Source organism: Falco cherrug, chromosome 6 (assembly GCF_023634085.1).
Source record: "Falco cherrug isolate bFalChe1 chromosome 6, bFalChe1.pri, whole genome shotgun sequence".
Lineage (NCBI taxonomy): Eukaryota > Metazoa > Chordata > Aves > Falconiformes > Falconidae > Falco > Falco cherrug.
Window position 1 is genome coordinate 74,011,987 of NC_073702.1, and position 21,079 is coordinate 74,033,065.

Genomic DNA, 21,079 nt, shown 5'->3' on the forward strand with positions numbered 1-21,079 from the left:
TGGCCCGGGGGGGTGTATATAGGGTGGGGGCAGGGCTATATGGCCCAGGGGGGCGAGGCAGCTATAGTGTCGGGGGGGGGGTATATGGGGTGGGGGCAGGGCTATATGGCCGGGGGGGGGGCACCTATAGGGTCCGGGAGGTGTATAAAGGGTGCAGGCGGGGCTATATGGCCCAGGACGAAGCAGCTATAGGGTCCGGGGGGGGTATATAGGGTGAGGGCGGGGCTATATGGCCCGGGGGGGCAGCTATATGGCCCCGGGGGGTATATAGGGTGGGGGCGGGGCTATATGGCCCGGGAGGGCAGCTATATGGCCCGGGGGGGTATATAGGGTGGGGGCGGGGCTATATGGCCCGGGAGGGCAGCTATATGGCCCGGGGTGGGTATATAGGGTGGAGGCGGGGCTATATGGCCGGGGTGGGTATATAGGGTGGGGGCGGGGCTATATGGCCCAGGGGGGGCACCACTAGACGGGCGGCGGCCCCGGCGGGCGGCACAGCGGGCGCTGCCGGCCCCCTGGGAGCGGGGCACCAGGGCGGAGGGCTGGCGGTGTTTGTGCCTCACCGGGCGCGGCTGCGTTAACCTGCGCCGCCCTGCCCCGGAGCCGCTGTCCCACCGGCGCCCGCTACCGCACCCGAGACTCCGCCCCTCCCGAGGGGACCCGGCCGTGCCCATCCCCCGCCTGCCTCCCCAGCGGCGCGGCCTGGCCCCCCCGCCGCATGCCAGAGACGCCGGCGCGGTGCCGGGAGGGAAGCGGTTGGCAGCGGACCCGCTCCTGCTTCCGGTGCCCGGTCCGCTTCCGGGGCGCCACCGTCCGCTTCCGGCGCTTGCCCCACCCCGCTGCGGCCGGAAACGGAAGTGCCCGGTCGAGGCGGGGCGGCGGCGGCCGCCCCGGGCTGGCGGGGGCGGCTGGCGGGCCGCGGGCGGGCGGGCGGTGGGGCCGGGGCCGGCCACGATGCCCCGGCGGAAGCAAAGCCACCCGCAGCCGGTGAAGGGTGAGTGCGCAGCGGGGCAGGGGGGCGGCGGAGGCCCGGCGGTGACCCGCGGCGCTCGGTGTGTTGCAGCGGACGCCGAGGACGGCCCCGAGGAGACGGCGGGAGCGGCGCTGGTGCTGCCCGGCGACTTGCTGCTGGGCCGCGGCCTGGCCTTCGAGAAGGGACCGCCAGGTGCGTGCCGCTCTCCGGGCCCGGCAGCGGCGCCCCGCGGGAACGGCCGGCCTGGGCCCCCCCGCTCCAGGAGCGCCGCCGGGCGGGGACGCGGCCCGGCCTTGCCGGTACCGGTTCCCCGCGCATGGCCCCATCCGGCAGCCGCCTTGCCCGGGAACGGTCCCGCCCGGTGGCTGCTCCGCCGCCGGGGGCGTTTCCCTCTCCCGGATCCCGCGGGGTAAGACCCCGACCCCCGGCAGGGGCCCGCGCCGGTGGTATCTGCCTGCCCGGCACCGATCCCCGGCGCAGACCCCCACTGAGCGCTCCCTCCCGTCAAGCCTTCCCACCCCACCCCCTGTGCGTTGTGCCCCCAGGGTTGTCCTGGGGCTGCGGGTACACCGGAGCTGGCAGCCGCCTTGCCGCATGCCGTGGCCGCCACCGGGCTCATCCCCATAGCTGCAGGGGCACGACTTTGCAGCCCACCGGGGCCTCGTCCCCATGGGGTCCTGCCCCACCGCTGCCCCTTGGCAGTGCGTGGTGTGGGGAGCTGGGCCGGGGCTGTCTCTCCACCAGCCTCTGCTTGCAGGCCCTGTGGCAAGGCCAGCCAGCACCTGCCCAGCTGGCAGCATGCTGGGCTCCAGGTCAGCTAGAGCCACAAGGCAGCCAGAGGAGCAGACGCTGCTTTGGCTCCATTAAGGTACCTCACAAGGACCAGTGGGTGCATCACTCGCTGCCCTCAATGGTGAGTGGTGAACAGAATAACATAGAAACAGAATGGCGAGATGAGGAGGGCACAGAGCCTGTGGCTCTGTCCCCTTGCTGTCTGCAAGGGCTGTGCTCCGGTGCGTGTGCTTGGCAGCCGTGCTGGGCTGTGCCCGCAGCTCCCACTCTCATGCCGAGGCACGGTCCCAGCTGCCTGGCAGATGGGGTTCTGCTCTGAGGGCTGCACTTCCCCACAGCCTGTGGCAGGGCCCAGTGGTGGGACAAAGCTCACTCGGCAGCTCTCGGAGCCAGACACGGTGAGGGCTGAAAGATGCTCTTTGCTGTCTGAAATACCTTCTTCCTTCCCGATCACAGCTGCTAGCCCCAGCCGGGGAGAAGGACCAGGCACTTCAGGGCCCACTGAGTAGGTCAGGAGAGCCATCACTGGCCATGTGCTCATCCTCACCCCGTGAGCCACACTGTCCCATGAGGGGAGCACAGACACAGCCAGACTGAGGGGACTGCTCTAGGGATGCTGTGGCACTGCTGGACTGTGGGCCCAAGCTGAGGAGGCCGGGGAGTCCCTTGGTGTGGGGCTTGAGGCAGGGTCGAGAGTTCCCCTGGCAATAGCCAGGCCCTCACAGGATGCCCCATTCTGGTGTCTATGCTTCAGGCAGTGCTTGTGAAGGGGTACCGGGGGCTGGGAGGCCACCCTGTCCCACCACATGGGAGCAGCCTCAATCCTGCACCTGCCTGGGGTTCTGGGAGCTGGGCAGTAGTGAAGGGGTGAATCGGCCCAGGCAGCTTTCTGGGGCAGGGGGCATGTGTTGGGTCTCACAGGCCCCGGGGCTCCAGGTCAGGCACAGCACGGGGACAGCTGGGCACAGCTTGAGACTGGTGGTGGCAAGGCTTTGGCTATATGTTGCTGCCATTCTGGCCCCAAGCACCAGCCTGGGGACACATCTGGGGTGTGGGGCCCACAGGCCAGCCTGAAGCAGCTGCAGGGCAGCAGGCTCTGCTCTTGTCATCCCTCCCTGGGGCACAGGCACTGCCTCAGGGGCTGCGGAAGGATGGGTCTGTGCCCAACCAGGAAGCAGAAGTGCCCTCAGAGCCTGGCCCAGACTTCCTCCCACTGCCACGGGACAGTGGTGCCGCGTGGGGCTGGGGAAGGTCTGTTTCCCAGTGTGATGGAGCGGGGCTGGTGCTGAGGCCCCATGGGGAGCAGGACCCAGGGCTGGGGCAGCAGAACAGCAACAGGGGGCCCGGAGCGAGCTTTATGGGCTCCCAGCTTTCCTGCCCGGGTCAGGCTGCACTCAACACCCTCCCACCGTCACTGCTTCCCACCGGCCAGGCCCACCAGTAACAGTGGGTGCCTGCCCCGCTCCTGTGCCCCTCGCCACCTGCCCTCCTTGTGCTGGGGGTATGGCCGCAGGCTGACCGCCCAGCTCGGCCAGCTGCAGGGCAGAGATGACAGTGTTACCCAAGGGGCCCAGGACAGGCCCTGCAGCAGGCTGTCAGGGCAGCTTACGGCCATGAAGCTCCTCACCCCTCTGTGGGTGGTGTGGTGGACCCCTGCAGGGTGCTGCCAGGGTGGGCACAGCTGCCTGGCCCCCCCTTCCTGTGGTCCCTTCCTTGAGGTGGACCCTGCGGGGATTGGTGGCACAAGCAGAGGGGCTGTGCCTAAGCCAGCAAGGCTGACACCGTCCCATCCCCATGGTCTTCTCAGCAGATACCCTGGTGGGAAAGATTGCCATCCCAGCATATGCGCTGAGCGACGACGACTGCTCCTCCGGGTACCAGCAGCTGAGCGTGGAGAGTGACCCTGAGGAGGGTGGGGAGCCCGGCCCTGCAGCGCTGCCCTGCCGCCAGTGTGGGCTGCAGCTGGCTGCCAGCCTAGGCCAGAGCTGCCTGCAGTGTGCCGGCACGGAAGGGGGCCGCAGCCAGCGCATCGTGTACTCCTGCCAGCTCTGCCCCTTCGCCTCCCACTACTCCAGCCACCTCAAGCGCCACATGAAGACGCACAACGGGGAGAAGCCGTTTGCGTGCCCGCAGTGTGCCTACGCCTCTGCCCAGCTGGTGAACCTGACCCGACACCTGCGCACACACACAGGGGAGAAGCCGTACCGCTGCACGTGCTGCAGCTTCGCCTGCAGCAGTCTGGGGAACCTCAAACGTCATGAACGAGTCCACAGCCAGGACAAGCCCTTCCAGTGTGCTGCCTGCGACTATCGCTGCAACCAGAGCCGCAACCTGAAGCGGCACATGCTCAGCCACCGCCTGCCCGAAGGCGAGGGGCCGCACCGGCGGGACAAGGACCCAGGTAAAGAGAGGGGGTGTGGGGGGGAGGGGAGAGCTGCTGGGGGGCTCTCTCCCATGGCACAGCCCCAGGGCTGGCGAAGGGCCAGGATGCGCATCCTGCCATCAACCTGTGCCCAGCGTGGCACCATGTGCCACCAGCCTCAGCCAGGGCACTGTCACCCCAGAGCCCACAGCTTGTCACAGAGCTGAGCCCTGCCAGCACTGCCTCATCCCGCTCACAGCCCTGTTTTGTGTTTTTCCCGCAGAACCGCTGCTGCCAGAGCTGAGCCTGCACGTGGGCAGCAGCAGCGGCCCCTTCCTGCCTGGCTGCACTCGGCTGCGGGGCGAGGAGGCAGCCGCGCTGCCCGAGCTGCTCTTCCCCTTCACATGCCGCATGTGTGGGCTGGTGCTGGACGACGGGTTCGCCCAGGATGAGGGCCTGGCTGAGCAGGTCTGCGGGCGCTGCAGCCTGGCGGTGCTGGGCACCGAGCCGGGCGCCAGCCCTCGCAAGGGCACTGGGGACAAAGGCTTTGCCTGCAGCCTCTGCCCCTTCGTCACCCACTACCCCAACCACTTGGCACGGCACATGAAGACACACAGTGGGGAGAAGCCATTTGCCTGCCCGCTCTGCCCCTACGCCTCTGCCCACCTCGACAACCTGAAGCGGCACCAGCGAGTGCACACGGGCGAGAAGCCCTACAAGTGCCAGCTCTGCGACTACGCCTGTGGCAACCTGGCCAACCTCAAGCGTCACGGGCGCATCCACTCGGGTGACAAGCCCTTCCAGTGCAGCCTCTGCAACTACAGCTGCAACCAGAGCATGAACCTGAAGCGGCATATGCTGCGGCACACGGGTGAGAAGCCCTTCCAGTGCCGGGACTGCCCCTACACCACTGGCCACTGGGACAACTACAAGCGCCACCAGAAGATCCATGGCCACACAGCCGAGAGCTGGGTAAACCCACGCAATGCCAAAGCCCTCCTGGCCCCTCCAGCCGTGGGCACGGCCCTGCCCTGAGACAGCACTTAGCCCAGCTGCAGGGGTGCCCAGCCCTGCATCAGGCCCGGGGTGCCTCGGCCCCCGCCCTCCCTGGGGGAGGGATGGGCAGCAGACTCCAGGGGGGCTCGGGGCTGCCTTATGTGGGTGCACCGGGGTCTCCAGCAGCCCTCGCCTGCCTGGGCAGCGTGAAGCCACAACCAGCAGCTTGGGTTCCAGGCTCAGGTGCCTGGCCCAACGGCGGTGGTGCCATGTCCCCAGGCACCCGCGGGGTGTGGTACCTGCCTGTTCCTGCCTGTTGGAGCCTTCCTCTGCCAGAGTCTGGGGAAAAGGGGGGAGGGGGGAACAGGACTGGTTCCATGGCTGTTTCCATGCTGGTCAGTGTAATTTATATTGTGTATAAATGCATTAAACGGTCAGTTTTGTTATCTGCTATTCTCCCTGGGGCCCTTGTTCTGCTTCAGGAGAGGACAGTGTGGGGCTGGCAAGGTGTGCAGGGAGAAGAGGGATAGTGACCACCTCCCAACAGACAGCCCAGTACCAATCAGGATCCATTTTAATCATCATTGGTGTGTAAACATCGGTTACTGTCCATTAATGCTCGGTCGGTCTGAGCAGCAGGAGATACGTGGTTACAAGCCTAGATTACGCTGGAGTCTATGAGCGGGTTAGAGAAGGGGCTCTGCGCAGAGCCCCCTGGAGACAGTGTACTGCAGTCTGTCCCTTGAGCAGAAACCTAAACGCTAATTTGGCATTACAGAGCCTCACAAGAGCTGCTCAGTGCCACCAGGCTGCTGCTGCCAAGCCGCTGGCCCAGCCACCCGGGGCAGCTGCCCCCCTGCGCAGCTGGGCACTCAAGCCAGGCCATCCCAGCTGGGGAAGGGGCAGCTCTGCCCCCGCGCTGGGCCAGGCTCCGCGACACTGCTCCAGGGCTCAGCCTGGGCACGCTGCTCGCTGCTCGGGTTGGGCTGTTGCAGCCCTGGGAACGAGCCCTCTCCCAGCTGGAGCCAGCAGCAGGAGTTCAGCTGCCCCCACCCCAAAGGCAGCAGTGGGCTGGGGGTGAGCTCCCCAGCCCAGGGGAGCAGGGGAAGGTGGATGTAGCAGGTGAGAGGCACGTTGATTGCAACCTGGCTGCAGGTCGTACATTCCTCAGCGAAGGCCCTCGGCTGTTGCTGTCTTAGGAAGGGGGGCACTACAGATCTTCATCACCAATGCCCTCAAAGGCGTAATTGCCATGGAAGTTGTTAGCGCCCACATCGTTAGCAGAGCTGGAGTGGCTGATCCCTCGAAGGCTGACAGAGGTGAGCTTGCTCTGTGGAGAGGGAAGGCATTAGGGAGGATCCCACTCCCCCCTGCTTTGTACGAGGGTGATGGCGACAGTGCACCCACACACAACTCACCGAGAGTTTGGCCATCGGCTCCCGGGAGGCGTCAGGCGAGTCCTGTGGGGATGGCACAGTCAGGCAGCACTGGGGTGGTGGGACATGCCAACCACCCTACCCACCATTAGCCACCACTCGCCCTCCTGGGACAAGGCCAGGCTACCCTCTCTTCCCTCCCCCGGGGAGTCTGGCTCCTGGAGACTGGTCCATGGTTCTTTCTCTTCCCATGGCTATGGGAATGGGGCACAGCAGCCCTGCTGTCCTCTGGGCTTGCCCCAGCCCTGCCAAGGGGACAGTGGCACCTCTGGGGGCGGTAGGCTCTGGTACCCAATACAGCAAAGCCAGCCCACAGTCGCACTGGTCTCCCCCTGCCAGGGCCACAGGGTCCCACTCACCAGCAGTGGGGGCGATTTCACAGCCTGCTGGCTGTCTGAGCGCCGCAGGGTCCCATTCACCCGCCGGCGAAACATCTGCAAGGGGAGAAGCTCAGCTCAGCCGCAGGGTCCCCAAGGGCAACTCCAGAGGTTAAGATGGCCCCTGGGGATCCTTGAGCCGGCCCCATCCTGAGAAGAGCAAGCAGGGCCCAGCCTAGACCCCAAGGAGTCGCAGGGGCAAGATGGGATCCCACCCCAGAGACAACATCCAGCCCCAGCTGTCACCTTGCGGATGCTGCCTCCAGACTTCTTCACCATCAGCTCGTCCACCATGGACTGAAGGCAGATGCTCAGCATGATCGCCTGCAAGGGAGAGGTGTCATGAGGCTCCACGCACCGCACAGCCTTCCCAACACACCACGCCAAGCCCTTTCCTGCACAGCCACTCCCTCGCTCCCATCCTTGTCCGCTGCCAGCCTGGCACGCAGGCAGCCCTACCTGCGGGCTGGTGATGGTGACCCACTGCAGCCGGTCCTTGCTCATTAGATACTCGAAAGCCAACTCCAGCTTCACCTCAGACTTCCCTGGGCTGCTCCCCGAGGGACCATTGCTCATTGGCACCTGCAAGGGCACGTGCTAAGGCTGGGAGCCTCCAGAGGGAAAGACACCAGCTTCCCAGGACCCTCTGCCAAAAGGGTAGCCCCAGCTGGCTGCTGGACACCCTGCCCAGCTCCCACTGGCCTTCCAGCACCGTCAGGTCCCCCTCACAGCGGCAGGCCCCTCAAATGTCCTCACACCGATGACCCCCTCAACCCCAAATCACGACTCGGACCTTCCCCAGGCCAGCTGGGCTGGAAGCAGGCAACACATCCAGCACCTTTCCCAGGGACAGCTGCTGGACCGGCCCAGCACAGCCAGGTCCCACCAGACCCCCACAAGCCTTCCCTGCTCTCCAGGGCCCCACAGGCAAGTGGCACTCACCGAGGATGTGACCCGCCAGCACCGCATGCGTGTGACCTTGAAGCTGCCTTCCTTGATCTGCTCGCTCGGCAGCCGCACCTGGAAGTTGAGCTCATTGTTGCCAGCACTAACGACGACATGGCATCCCTTCTCAGGGAAGTCAGTGACGCAGGGGTCAAACTTGAGATAACCGTAGTACTTCAGGGTCTGCGCCAGGCGGATGAACTGTGGACAGAGCCAGGGAAGTTCAGCACAGACACCACAACTCCTGAGCCAGGAACAGGCAACGAACTCAGCACCACGCGTTCACACAGGACTGGTGCCAGGCCAGTGCCTGGACTGCTCCAGTCACAGCATCCTGCCCTCCCCTACCTCCTTCTTAGAGACTTTTTCCTGCAGGGACTTCAGCTGCCGGTGCTGTTCCTTGTTGACAAGGATCCATCCATGCTCGATGTCTGACACCGTCTACCAAGAAGCAGAGGCTGGTGAGCAGTGGGGCCCACCTGAGACCCCGCACAGCCATAACCGAGGGGTGCAGTGCCCCTCCTCACCCAGCTGGGCCACACAGACCCTCACCTGAGCATACAGCAAGTTCAGCCCCACACGATGCTCCATTACATCATCATCATAGGAGGAGTCCCAGTAGCTAGAAGGGAACCACATGGGTCAACTTATTCCCCAGCTCCAAACAGCAATGGGGAGAAATACATCTCCCATGCTGGGGCAAGGCGCCGAGCCAGGTCTCTGGCCAGCTCCCCTGGTAGCCCATCAGTTGCCACACCCCAACTCCCCCTCTCAAGCCGATGCCAGAGGCAGCAAGGGTCGTGTCTGGGAAAACAGAAACAGGGACCAAATCCAGCAGGGCAGCCTGGCCCCCGGTGTCACGGCCTGGGACACCTGGGTGTGTTGCTGGGAGCCAAAGCACCCTGCAGACAGCAATGGTGAGGCAGGGGGTGGCCCCTGTGCAGAGCAGGGTGCCCCAGACACTACCCCACTGCTTTGGCAGTCACTGCCCCCTCCAGCCCTGCCACTCACCTCTTGCGCAGGATGATCCTGAACTCAGGGTTATGCAGGCTGGTGACGGACACATACGGCAGCTCAAACTCCTGCAGCTTCCGCACGACTGCAGGGAAACAGCAGCTCAGCAGCAGCTTGGGGCAGCAGGAGCCCACCAGACCCCCACCAGCCAGGACACCCCAGGGGAACACGCTGGATCCCCCCACCCAGGACCGTCTGGGCCAAGCACACAGCTCTCACTCCAGGGCAGGGTGCAGGGTAGACATCCCACCGCAGCCCTTGTGGGTCTCCAGTGCGCTCTACTCACAGGAGAAAGCTCCATCCTTGGTCTCTCTCACTAGGAAAAGGCTGAAGTAGCCAACCAGGTCATCTGGCAGATCCAGCTTGGAGGCCACAGCCTGGGAGCAAGAGCAGGAGGTCACCACTTCCTGCAGAGAGGCAGCACTTCTACATCCTTACCCCGTGGCAGGATCCAGCCTGCACGCATGCTCTGGGGCCTCCCAACAGCAGGAAGGCAGCACCTCTGCTGGGCTGGGGGCCAGGGCAGGACAGGCAAGTGGGGCCCAGGGGATCACTGCCACCATGATAGAGCTGGGAGCCTCCTGACATCAGTCTGGACCCAGAAAGGGTCACGAGCACATCGGCATGCTCTTCCCAGCTCCACCGCTCTTCAGCCCCTCTGGACAACCCTGCTCTGTGGGGTGGGTAGGGATGCGGCAGGGAGGGCCGAATGGCTGCCAGGCTGAGGGAACCCCTGCAACATGTGGGAAACCACAGAACTCAGCAGGAAGAGCTGGTCCCACCCAACACAAGAACTTTCGCACCTCAAGGACATCCTCTGTCTGGTCCGAGGTAAGGATGGTGACCTTAACCTTCTGGCCATTGGAGAGCAGCACTTCCAGCACCACCTCCTCTGTGGGTATCTGCTGCGTCTCCTGGAGAGAGAAACTGGACTGGCACCCTGGCCCCTCCACCGCAGACCACCCTCGCACCACTCAGACTGCCCCACAGTCCAAGGGCCCCAGCACGCACTGCCCAGTCCCAGTGGTCAGCACTCACCCCCACACAGCCTGCCCCAGCAGCCCACCACATCCAGTGGCTCCTGCCCCCTCACCTGCTGGGCCTTGCGCAGAAAGCTGTTGAAGGTCTCACTGCCTCCCAGCGTCGGGTCCTGCCGCACTGGGGGTGGAAGATGAGCAAGGAGTCAGACGTTAAGATGTGGGAAGGGGCGGGGACCCAAGCCAATGCCCATCCACTCGGTGGCCCCTCAGAGCCTGCATCCAGACTAAGCATGCACTGCATGTAGGGGGTACACATTGGCAGCCACGGACTCCCCACAGGTGGAGGCACTAGTGGGTCTCACCTCTGCCAGTGCAGGGAAGGGGAAGGGGCTGGGACAGACGAGCTGACACCCAGTGGACAAGGCCAGCTAACGCCAGAGCAAGACTGAGAATACCAACATGAGACACAGTAAACGTAAAAGTGTGGAAAGGAAGATGCGGGCAGTGCCCCAGTGCCCTGAGCAACCAAGAAGGGGACAGCTGGCCCTGAGCTGCAGCACAGGGCAGACCCAGCTTACCAGCCTGCATGTATTTCTCCAGCTGTTCCCGTCGTTGCTCTACTTCTGCCGGGGTGAGTGTGAAGATCTTCTTTGGGGGAAAGGCTGGGACCACATTAGCACCATACTCTTTCCTTAACTGGGAAGAGAGCAGAGTGCTGCCAGTGCCTCCAGGGAGATAGTGGCTGCTCTGACCCCCCCACCCCAGCTGATTTCCAGGGGCCTGGCAAGGGGACCAGAAGGCTCAACAGCCTTCCTCATCCAAATGGACAGCCAGCAGTTTGCAAGAAGGTGGGATGTCACAGAGCAGGAGGAGGCCTGTACCCTGTGCCAAGGAACAGAAACCAACACCCTGCCCACAGCCAGCGCAGCAGCCAGCATGCCAGCTCTCCAGCAGCGCTCAGTGCCTCCCCGCAGCACCCAGCGGGCCACGAGCACAGCAGACCCCACAGTGCTGCCCTGCAGGAGTCGGGTCAGTCAGCAGCAGCTCCCACCGCTGCTGGGGACATCTCCCTACCTGCTCATGCAGCCCCAGGAGCTGGCTGTAACGCACTCGGCAGTGCAACACCCCATTCACGTGGATGTTGTAGGCCTGCAGGGAGAGACACCAGTCAGATCCCAGCACCTGCCCAATGGAGGGGCCCCAGGGCCTGCCCAGCTTGGGGCACACAGGCCACCCCAAGGAGAAGCCTCTGCAGGGACCGGCCCAGGAAGATGTGACACCCCTGAGGACCGTGCCGAAGGGCAGATAGGGCACCCCCAGCCATCCCTTCCTGTCAGCAGAGGTCAGCTCCTGGACCCACCAGGTCCGGAGGAAGCACCAAGACCCACCTGGAACCCTCACGTGCCCATGCCAGGCCAGGCACCACCACAGCAGCTGGGTTTGCTTTGCAGGCACCAGCCCGGTCACAGCAGCTGGGTTTGCTTTGCAGGCACCAGCCCGGTCACAGCGGCATGCCACCCGCTGCCTGGACCCCCTCCATGTGCTGCCCTGGAGCACACAGCTCCGCAGCACTTCCCTCACAGGGCCGGAGATTTCTCCGGCTCTCAGGGGCAGCACCCTCAGCAGCCGGAAGAAGAGCAGGGCCCTCACACTCCAAAGCTGCCCGTGGACACCGATGCATGCAACCAGCAGCCCCAGGCAGGCACAGCCACAGCCCTCAGCCCAGCCAGGACCAGGAGGGGCTGCTGTCAGCAGTCAAGGGCTACGCATTAGCAAGCACAGACTGATCAAATGCCCAGGACTTGCACAGGTGAGTATAAGAACAGCACTGGAAGGTTTCTGTGTGCTGCTCCTCTGAAGACACATCAGCGTCAGCACAGACCTGCAGCCCAGTGGATATGGTCAAAACTGCTCAGGAAGTACAAGTGCATCCAAGAGGTGTGTCTGATGAACACCAGGAAGACATAACCCTGCAGCTGCCCAGCCACTGGGAGAGAGTATGGAGCCATATTGCAGCCCCAGGGATGCGGGTGTCCCCAAGTCAGCAAGTAAGGAGACCCCTCCCCACTCCCTGCGGCAAGAAGTGGCAGCCAGCAGCTGCTCTCCATTCTGCAGGCCCACAACATTTGGAGGAGCGAGCACAGCAACGCAGTGGCGAGCACAGCAACCTGGGCTGTGCTCAGGCCAGCAAAGCAGGAGCCTGGCATCCAGTCAGAGAGCTGCACAGCTGGGATGTCCACGCCACCAAAGGCTGTGGGCCTGGGCTCTCTCCACCACCTCCTGGGATGCACAGCCACTGCCAGCCCTCACCACAGAGCAGGGGATTCCTTCCTCATGTGCTGCCTGCCTGCCCACCCCTGGGCCACCACAACATGCCCCGGCAGTACCGGGGTGCTGAAAGTGTAAGGGTTGCTGCAGAGAGCCCAGCAGGACGTGCCTCCCACCCCAGCCCCAGGACATGCCCCCTGAGCCAGGGGAGAGGCTGGAAACCCTCTGGGACACCTCTGCCCCAGGCAGCACCAGCCCAGCCAGGGCTCGTCTGTCCCACAGCTTGGAGGGAGCCCTACAGAGTTGGGGAGGCAACTGCCCCTGCTGCAGGGGATCCCACAGAGCTGGGCCCTGGCTGCTGCCCCCTCTGCCCTGCACCCCTGCCCCAGCTCAGGTCTCCACTGATGCCACAGGCACAGGGCCGCACAGCACACAAGCCCCAGCCACTCCATGCCCCAACCACCGATCCTCTCAGGGGACAATGCTATCCCCTCTGTGCCGGAGCAGGTCCTGCTGTCCCCAGAACGGTGTTTGGGAGGGCAGGAGGGGTGCACTGCAGGGGCTGCAAATGTGCCTGCAGGCAGCGATCACAGCCCAGCCAGGTATCACCAACTGCTCTTTCGCTCACTGGAAGCCCCAAGCGTCCTGCCCCTGCAAGCTGGGGCTGCCCCAGGGTCAGCAGAGGCACCTGGGCAGGCCACGCTGGAGCTCAGCTGCCTTCTCACACCATCCTCCAAGCCAAAGGTCTTGTCAAGGGTCAAGCCAAAGGACCCTGCTGCGCAGGGTCCCTGTCGAGGGCCCAGGAGACCGGTGCGGGGCAGGGGTGGCCAGGTGGCGCAGGCAGCACTCACGCCTGCCCAGCATCAGCTCGGGGGCTGGCACCGGCAAGGCTCTCTGCAGGGTCACCAGCTCCTGCTCACAGCTGGGGCTGCAGAGGAGCAGTCCTCTGATGCTGGGGATGCTGGGGACACGGCCCTCCCCCACCCAAGGGGCCATCGCGACACCTGAGGCCAAAGTGCAGGGGGAGGCACAGGGCCGAACCTCGTGGATCACCAGGGCCCTTCGCCGCCCTTCCTGCAGCCCACGATGACGGCCGCCCCTGTCCCCCACGCACCGCGCATCCCAGACGGTTGAGACCCCCCCAGAGAGGGATGTCGGCAGAAGCGGGGGGCTCGGGGTCCCCGCGGCACGGCCGCGAGGCCCGGAGCTGGTGGGCGCGGGCCAGGCCCCGGCCCTGCGGCCGCACCCGGGGGACTCTGCCCACCACAGCCCGCGCCGAGGCCTCGGGGAGCCGCTCCCGGAGGTGCTCGGCAGTCGCAGGGCGGGCACGGCCAGCCCAGCAAAACAGGAAGCCGGGAGGAACGGACGGGCCGCCGGGCCAGGATGAGCCGGGCCCCCCCGGGCCGCAGCGCACCGGGCGAGCCGCTCCCCCCCACCCCCGCGCAGGGCACGGCCCCAGCACCCCCAGTGGGGTCGCAGCCCAGGGACACTCCCCCGAACCCGCCGGGATCTGGCTTGAACCGCAGGGCCCGGCCCCGGGGCGCAGGGGCGGCGCGGCCCGACGCCCGCCCGGCCGTCTGGGGGGTGGCGGCCGGCCACGGGGGAGGGCTGGCCGCCTCCCCCGGCCCCCGGCCCGCACAGGCCACCCGCCACAGGGCCCGCGGGCTCACACGGCTCCAACCAGGCAGGGCGCGGGCAGCGTCCGCCCCGGGACAGCGGACTCGCACCCGGCCCCACCGGGCGCTGTCCCCGCCGCCGCGGGGCCCCGCCGCAACCGGGCCGCATCGCCCCGCTCCGCCCCGCGGGACAGCGCCGCTCCGGCCCCGCTCACCACGTAGGCGGTGCCGCCGTCGCCGGCGCGGGTCTCGGTCTCGGGGATGGAGAAGTGCATTGCGGGGCCGGGGCCGGTGACGCGCGCCCCCGCTACCTGCCGCGCGCCGCCATGTCGGGCCGGTCGCTCCCCGGCGCCGCCCCGCGGGGGCCCCCGCGATGGCGAGGCCGGTGGAACCGCCCGCCGGGGCCGGCCCGCCCCGGCCGCCCGCCCCGCCCCGCCCCGCGGGAGCCTGCCGCAGCCCCGGGCCCGCTGCCCGGCACCGTCCGGCAGGGGCCGCGGCTCTGCCCTGCCGCGCTCGGTGCTGGGCGCCGGCCACGGGGAGGGACGGCCCGGGAAAGGGAACAGCCCCCCCCGCCCGCGCCTTGGCTGCGGGGTGGCGTCATCGCGCGTCACGCGGAGGGCCGCCGACGTCACGGCAGGTGGTGCAGAGACGGCGGGCGGCAGCGGCCTCCGGGCGGCAGGGGGCGCTGCGGCAGGGCGCCATGGCGGAGCGGGCCGCGCCGGACGGTGAGTGCGGAGCCGGCGGGGGCACCCCGGGACCCCGCCGCTCGGCACCCACCCAGCTGCCCCCGCCAGCCTCTCCCCGGCCCCTCTCACCCTTTCCCCTCGTTCCAGGTGCGGGCCCCGAAGCAGCCGCACCGGTGCCGGTGGGACCGCAGGTGAGCTGCGCCGAGGACCGGCGTGGGGCTGGGGGCCGGGGGCCTGCATGGGGGCCGGGGGCTGCCTGACGGTCTGTGCCCGCAGGACCCAGAGCTCTCCCGGGAGGAGAAGCTGCAGCTGCGGAAGGAGAAGAAGCAGCAGAAGAAGAAAAAGAGGAGCGAGAAGGGGCCGGCAGCTGAGCCCCCGGAGCAGGGGACGCCCTCCGACCCAGGGCAGCCGCGGGGTGAGGACCCCCTTCCCCCGAAGCAGCCAACAGCCGGGGAGCCCCGCCGCTGACCACCCTGAGCTGGGACAGCCCTGCGGCAGGGCCCTGGTGGTCTCTCGGCTGGGAATGCCCCCAGGCTGGAACAGCCCTGCTTAGGGGAGGCTGCAGCAGCACCTCCAGCATATCCCACTTCTCTGCACCCAAGCCCTGGGCCTCGCTGCCCCAGACCCTGCATTCTTGCGGGGCTGAGATACAGGGAGGCCGTTCCCCTCCCCACCTGGCTGGCCTGCTGGTTCCATGTCAGCCGCGCGGGGTTGTCAAGGTGCTGGAGAATGAGGGGTTTAGTCCCACCTGCCCCTCCAAAGGCAGACCCTTGCACAGAGGAGGGCCTCCCTGCCATGGGCTGCTCCACGTGCTGGGCTACATCTCCTGGTGGTAGAGGCTGGGCACAGACTTCCCTCTTCTGTCTCCTGCAGTAGCTGCTCACCCCACGTTCCCGCCAGCCTTGGCCGATGGCCCCAACGATGGCAAGAGGCCCCCAGCGGGCAAGAGCAAAGCTGAGCTGCGAGCAGAACGCCGGGCCAAGCAGGAGGCTGAGCGGGCCCAGAAGCAGGCCAAGAAAGCAGAGCTGAGCCAGGCAGCCACAGTAGCCAAGCCCAGGCTGACCCCCACCGAGCCTCAGTCCGGTAAAGCTATCATCACCACAGGGTGCAGAGGGTGGGTGGGTGGGTGAGCAGGGAGGGAGGGGTCTGGGGTGAACACCTGCAGGGTCTGCCCATCTGATTCTTCCCTGGTGTCCTAGGCACTGCCCTGCCGCGTATTTCCCACATCTGGGGGCAGCGTGACTGGGCTGGGGGCTGCACAAGGGCAGTAACACCCCACACTGCCCTCCCCACTATCTTCACAGTGGTAAAGCGGCTGCCAGAGCACGTACAGGTGGATGACCCTGCTGCCCAGAGGAAACTGGCCAAAAAGCTGGAGCGGCAGCAGGTAGGAGGAGGGCTGGGTAACAGGCTGCATGCTTCAAGGCAGTCATGCTGTAGGTGTGTGGTGGCGGTCAGGTTGCAGGTGTGGTGGGACTGGGGCCTGCTCTCTGCTGGGCGGGGGGGACCTCTGGTGTTGCTACGAGTGAGCGCTGGGTGTGGCTGGTGGCACTGGAGTGAGCAAGGCGCTGTGGTGGCCATCATCAACACTGTGCGGCTACAGGTACCTCTGAGACAGGACTACGGCACCAAGGTCAACCTGTTCTCCCACTTGCACCAGTACAGCCGGAAGAAGCCGCTGACGCAGCAGATGAGGTATGTGGCCTCTCAGCCCAAGCCATTAGCAAATGTTTGGCTCTTTGGCTGGCCTGGCTACAAAACAGCTGTAGTGAAGGGGTACCCTGGTCCTGTGTGTGGGCTGGCCTTGATGGGGTGGCAGGGGACACCTTCGCTTGCTTTGGGGAGCAGTGGCACCGGCAGCTGGGTGTCCTGCCCATGGGATGAGGAGAGCTGCCCTCGGGGAGGGCAGGGCCACAGGAGAAGGGTCTGAGGGGTTAGCCTGACTCCAGCTCACAGAGTAAGTAGGGGCTGACTGACAGCTCCCTTCTTGGGCTGTCCCTCAGGTGGTTTGGCTGCGGGCCTAGCAATGGGTTCTTGTTCCTAGGCTGTAGAGGGCCAGTGCTGACAGCTCTCTCATATTTGTCCCTGCAGCATCCCCTCCACTGTAATTCACCCAGCTGTGGTGCGCCTAGGCCTCCAGTACTCCCAGGGCATCATCAATGGTTCCAATGCCCGTTGCATCGCCCTGCTGGAAGTCTTCAAACAGGTATGTGAGCAGCTACCCATGCCCACCAGGCAGCAGGGGCATTGCACCAGGCACAGGCAGCTCTTCCCGTTCCCTGACTGCTGAGGCTATATCTGTGCTCAGTCATCCTCAGCCTCTTCCTTCTGACCATACCCAGGTCTAGGCCCTGCTGGTATCCTGTTTCAGTGCTGCCACTGCAGATTTAAGTTCCTGGAGCACCCCTTTGCCCCCTGCCACATGAAAGCATGTCAAGCTGTACAGTACTCACTTGTGCCTGGTCTGCAGCCTCTTGGGCAAGGGTGGTTGTGTGCCCTGCCTGGTCAGAAAGGGCAGGTGCCCTAAGCTCAGCTCTCTTCCTTCTTGTCTCAGCTGATCCGGGATTACTCAACTCCCCCAAATGAGGAGCTGTCACGGGACCTGGTGGCCAAGCTGAAGCCACACATCAGGTGAGGGCTCCCAGTGCCAGCGCAGAGGGACTGAAACTCCTCTGAGGGTGGTCCATTGGTCACCTCTCTGGGTTGGTGTCCACCCAAATCTGGGCTGACTTCCCTGGGGCTCTGGGTTCTGCCTCCCTGTGCACCATCCTTAGCTCAGCTGTACCCTCTCCTTTGCTTCTCCAGCCCTCCAGGCTGCTCTGGAGCTAAACCTGTTTCCTCTCTGCAGCTTCCTGAACCAGTGCCGGCCCCTATCAGCCAGCATGGGCAACGCCATTAAGTTCCTCAAGAAGGAGATTTCATGCCTACCCGACACCCTGAGAGACGAGGAGGTGAGTGGCCTCACCCGAGCAGCAGGCTCCAGCCCTCTGGATGCAGGTGCCATGTGGTGGTGGTACGTGTCAGGAGACCCCTGAGGCCACATGGCTAGTGGGCTGAGAGGAGTTGGCTGGTGAGTCTGAGCAGTAAATCTCCATGGGATGACCAGAGCAACTGACCCAGGAGGTGCAGGGGAGACAACAGGCAGAGCTGGGAGGGCCTAATGGCAACATCAAACGCATAGTCAGGCACCACAGTCTGCTAGGAGGCTTGTGCTGGGACAGGAGTGGCCCTGCATGTCCTGCAGAGCCCCTGTCCCAGGGGAAGGTGCCATTCAGTAAACGGACTGGTTAGAAGCAGGGCCAGGCTCTCCACTTGCAGGCAGAGCTGAGCCTGCTGTCCTGCCAGGCTGCAAGGGACCACAGAGTGTCCATGGTGTGGCAAGGCCATGCTGTACATGATCGTTGTATCTCCCTAGGCGAAGGAGAAGCTGCAGAACACTATTGACAAATACCTGCGGGAGAAGATTCTTCTAGCAGCTGAAGCCATTTCAAGGTCTGCCTTTGAGAAGATAAATGACAATGACGTGATCCTGGTGTACGGATGGTAAGAGGAGAGCCAGGGCAGCAGGTGGAAAAGGGAAACAGAACAGCTGAGTGAGCATGGGAAGCTCTTGCAAAAGCAGTTTTTAAGGGTGGGAAGGTCAGTGTTGCCCAAGGGTGAGGCAGGAGTTGTGTTCTGGGGAGGGGGCAGTTGGAGGTGCCAGCCAGAACATGGCTGTGGTGGGAAGCTGGTAAATGAAAGGCACAAGGGAGAAGTTTATGACCAGTGGGGCAGGATACAGCAGTGGATGAATGAGGGTGTCAGTACAAAGCAGAGCATGGCCCTGGGATCAGCACTTGCCAGCTGGCTGTGGATGTATTGTTAGTGCTTTAGAAAAAGCAGAGAGCTCATTAGGACTCTTGTCCCGTCCTGGGAGATGGGCAGGCTGATGAGCTCGCATCACGAGGTGGTGACAGAGCGCTTTCTGCCTGGCAGCTGCCAAGGGGAATGCTAAACCATGTTTGTGGAGCACAACGGACAGTGTTGGCAGGCTCGGCTGCAAGCAGGCATCCTTGGAGGGCCCCACCGCAGGGGGACTGTGTCCTGCTGATGTTTCAAATTTTTCCGCACACAGGGACAGGCTAGATGCTGGAAGCAGTGGAGCCCTCAGGCTCATTAGAGGAACAAGTAGGAGGGTCTGATCAGGTAGCCTTATACCAGCCTATACTGATTAATGTTGTTGCATTAGCACCTCAAACTCAGTTTGCGAGTGCCCGCATTTGCAGTGCCTGCCATTTCAACTAACCCAGGCTCCGAGACCCGCCACCCTGTCGTGTTGCAGTGGTGGGCCACACTTGACTGGGCCAAGAAGTGCCTGATGGAGGCCCAAAGCCATTGCCGCCAGCAAAGCCTGTACTGAAGGCTCGTCCATATGACTTTGCTGTTCTTGTTCAGTGCTTGGCACTGTCCTCTGCACCTGTCCAGAGTTAAGTGTTTCAAGAAACCCAGATTCACCAGTTCTTCAATACAAGACATTTACAGAGTAGCCATGGCTGTTTACTGGCATTTTAAACAAACTGCAGCAAAGTAAAATGTCTAGAAGCAAAAATACAGAAGCTCGTTCTTCCTTTGAGGGACTGTGTCCCAGGAATTAGAGGTGGGAAAAGGAGTCAGAGACTGCTGTGACAAGAGAGTCCAGATGTGTGCCTCCTGTGTGGCTGGAGGAGGAGGGAGCAGGGGCAGGAGGCCAGTGCAGACCTGGAGTGTTAGGAGAGGGAAACTTGGAGAGGGTTTGGAGGGGGAGTCCCTCGCTGTGGTCACGGACAGCTGGAGGCCAGTGCTGCTTCCAGGGAGGGCTGACACATCACTTTTCCTGGGGGCTGATTCTCTGTGCAAAGACAGGGAGAGGGGGGCCCTGGAAGTGAGCGCAGCAAGAGGGTGTCTGGAAGGGGCAGCATTTGTAACGGCAAGGGTGGGCGTCAGCTCTGGCTGGACTCATCTCCAGGCAGCGCTAGCCCGTCAGGGTCTGGGTGGGAGCCCAGCTCCCGCCCTGGGTAAGGGAGACGTTGCCCTTTTTCGGCTGGATATGCCTGGGGACCCACCATGGCAGCTGGCACCTGGCAGCGCCTGCTCTGCTGTGGCTGCTGGCAGCCAGCTCCTGCTGTGGGGCACCTGTCAGAGCTGCCCCCTGGGCAAGACCCCATGCTAGGGCTCAGGAAACCTCCCCGGCCAGCACCTGATGAGTCCTGCACCAGAGCCAGCACCAAGGAAGGTGTCCTGGCACTGGGCATCTCTGGGCAATGCTGGCAGCATGCAGCATCACCACGGGGCAGCTGGGGCAGCCAGGTGAGAGCCTGGCTTGGTTGGATGGGGCAGCCTCCTAACTGGTGTCCCTCAGCTCTTCCCTCGTGAACCGCACACTGTGCGATGCCCACGTGAAGAAGGGCCGGGCCTTCCGTGTGATTGTGGTGGATAGCCGGCCACGGCTGGAAGGCCGGGAGACACTGCGCCGGCTGGTGCGTAAGGGCATTCACTGTACCTATGTGATGATCAACGCCATTTCTTATGTGCTGCCTGAGGTGAGGAGCAGAACGGGGCTGTGCCAAACATGGAGGTGGGCATGAGGGAGGCTGCAGAATGATAAAAGGTGCTAACAGATCCTTGTGCTTTCCTGACAGGTGTCCAAAGTGCTGCTGGGAGCCCATGCACTCCTGGCCAATGGCTCTGTCATGTCCCGGGTGGGGACGTCCCAGATAGCGCTAGTCTCCAAGGCCTACAACGTGCCCATCCTGGTGTGCTGCGAGACCTACAAGTTCTGTGAGCGAGTGCAGACAGACTCTTTTGTCTCCAACGAGCTGGGTATGTCTTCTGTCCCCTTCCTCCCATCTGAGACCTGCTCCCTCTTCCCGCTGCTGGCCAGGATGGGCCACTCTGCCCTGCTGTTTTCCTTCCCTTCCCCTGCTCACAGGAGGGGTGGCCTGGCAGGCAGCAGCGGTTTGTGCTCCCAGGGCAGGATGGAGAGGTGCTGTGCCTCCCCCTGATCCTGCCGTCTGCCGCTCTTTCCACAGATGACCCCGATGACCTGATCGTGCTCCGGAAGGGCCAGGCCCAGCTGGGTGGCTGGGCAGAGAACAAGTCCTTACGCCTCCTCAACCTGGTCTATGATGTGACACCACCTGACCTGGTAGATCTGGTCATCACAGACTTGGGCATGATCCCCTGCACCTCAGTGCCTGTAGTTCTGCGTGTCAAGAATGTGGACCAGTAGTAGGGACAGCTGCATGGACACTAATAAACCAGGCCCTCAATACACCTTGTCTGCCTTCTGTGATGTGGTACTGGCACCCTATGTCACCATAGGCTTAGCTCTGCACTTTTCTTGGGCATTCTGACACTCCTGCCCAGCTCAGCCCAGCCCCTCTCCTCCTGCTCCAGGTTGCAGTGGGGATCTTCCCTGTCCCTAGGCCCCTTCTCTGGGACCTGGCGGAAACGATGATGAGGATGCTATGGTGACAGCCCCTGGCTCACACCTGCTCTGGCTTCGGTTCTGGCAGCTACTAGAGTTTATGTGGGAGAGCCTGGCACCTCGGACCCTGCAGCACCCCAGGGGTGCCAAGGCTGCTCCTGCAAGAAGGGCCTAGTGCAGGGTCCAGCC

The 21,079-nt window shown here is 64.2% G+C and overlaps 3 protein-coding genes across 4 annotated transcripts; 2 read left to right on the forward strand and 1 right to left on the reverse strand.

Moving 5' to 3' along the window:
* Positions 1-436: 436 nt before the first annotated feature.
* Positions 437-5,569, forward strand: ZNF513 (zinc finger protein 513). Its single transcript, XM_055712963.1, is given in 4 exon segments — positions 437-926; positions 929-1,165; positions 3,576-4,166; positions 4,411-5,569. Coding segments are annotated over 4 exon segments (1,788 nt in total). The 5' UTR covers positions 437-718; the 3' UTR covers positions 5,163-5,569.
* A 110-nt stretch (positions 5,570-5,679) lies between these two features.
* On the reverse strand, positions 5,680-14,108 carry SNX17 (sorting nexin 17). Its single transcript, XM_055712964.1, has 15 exons — positions 13,975-14,108; positions 10,950-11,024; positions 10,454-10,571; positions 9,989-10,053; positions 9,699-9,809; positions 9,182-9,272; positions 8,893-8,980; positions 8,434-8,503; positions 8,230-8,322; positions 7,879-8,082; positions 7,396-7,518; positions 7,183-7,260; positions 6,919-6,993; positions 6,542-6,583; positions 5,680-6,453 (listed from the first exon to the last, which is right to left on the reverse strand). Exons 1-15 carry the CDS (start codon positions 14,032-14,034, stop codon positions 6,334-6,336), a joined length of 1,413 nt encoding a protein of 470 aa, XP_055568939.1. The 5' UTR covers positions 14,035-14,108; the 3' UTR covers positions 5,680-6,333.
* Positions 14,109-14,132: 24 nt separating this feature from the next.
* On the forward strand, positions 14,133-20,736 carry EIF2B4 (eukaryotic translation initiation factor 2B subunit delta). Of its 2 annotated transcripts, none has more exons than XM_055712961.1 (13): positions 14,133-14,484; positions 14,593-14,636; positions 14,722-14,860; positions 15,319-15,528; positions 15,750-15,832; positions 16,049-16,140; positions 16,537-16,651; positions 17,000-17,076; positions 17,294-17,396; positions 17,861-17,988; positions 19,823-20,003; positions 20,103-20,283; positions 20,493-20,736. In XM_055712961.1, the coding sequence occupies exons 1-13, from the start codon at positions 14,133-14,135 to the stop codon at positions 20,690-20,692; spliced, it is 1,905 nt and encodes a 634-aa protein (XP_055568936.1). In that variant the 3' UTR covers positions 20,693-20,736. The 2 variants fall into 2 exon arrangements, with proteins under 2 accessions (XP_055568936.1, XP_055568937.1); XM_055712962.1 differs by having other exon boundaries at positions 15,322-15,528.
* The last annotated feature ends 343 nt before the right edge of the window (positions 20,737-21,079 follow it).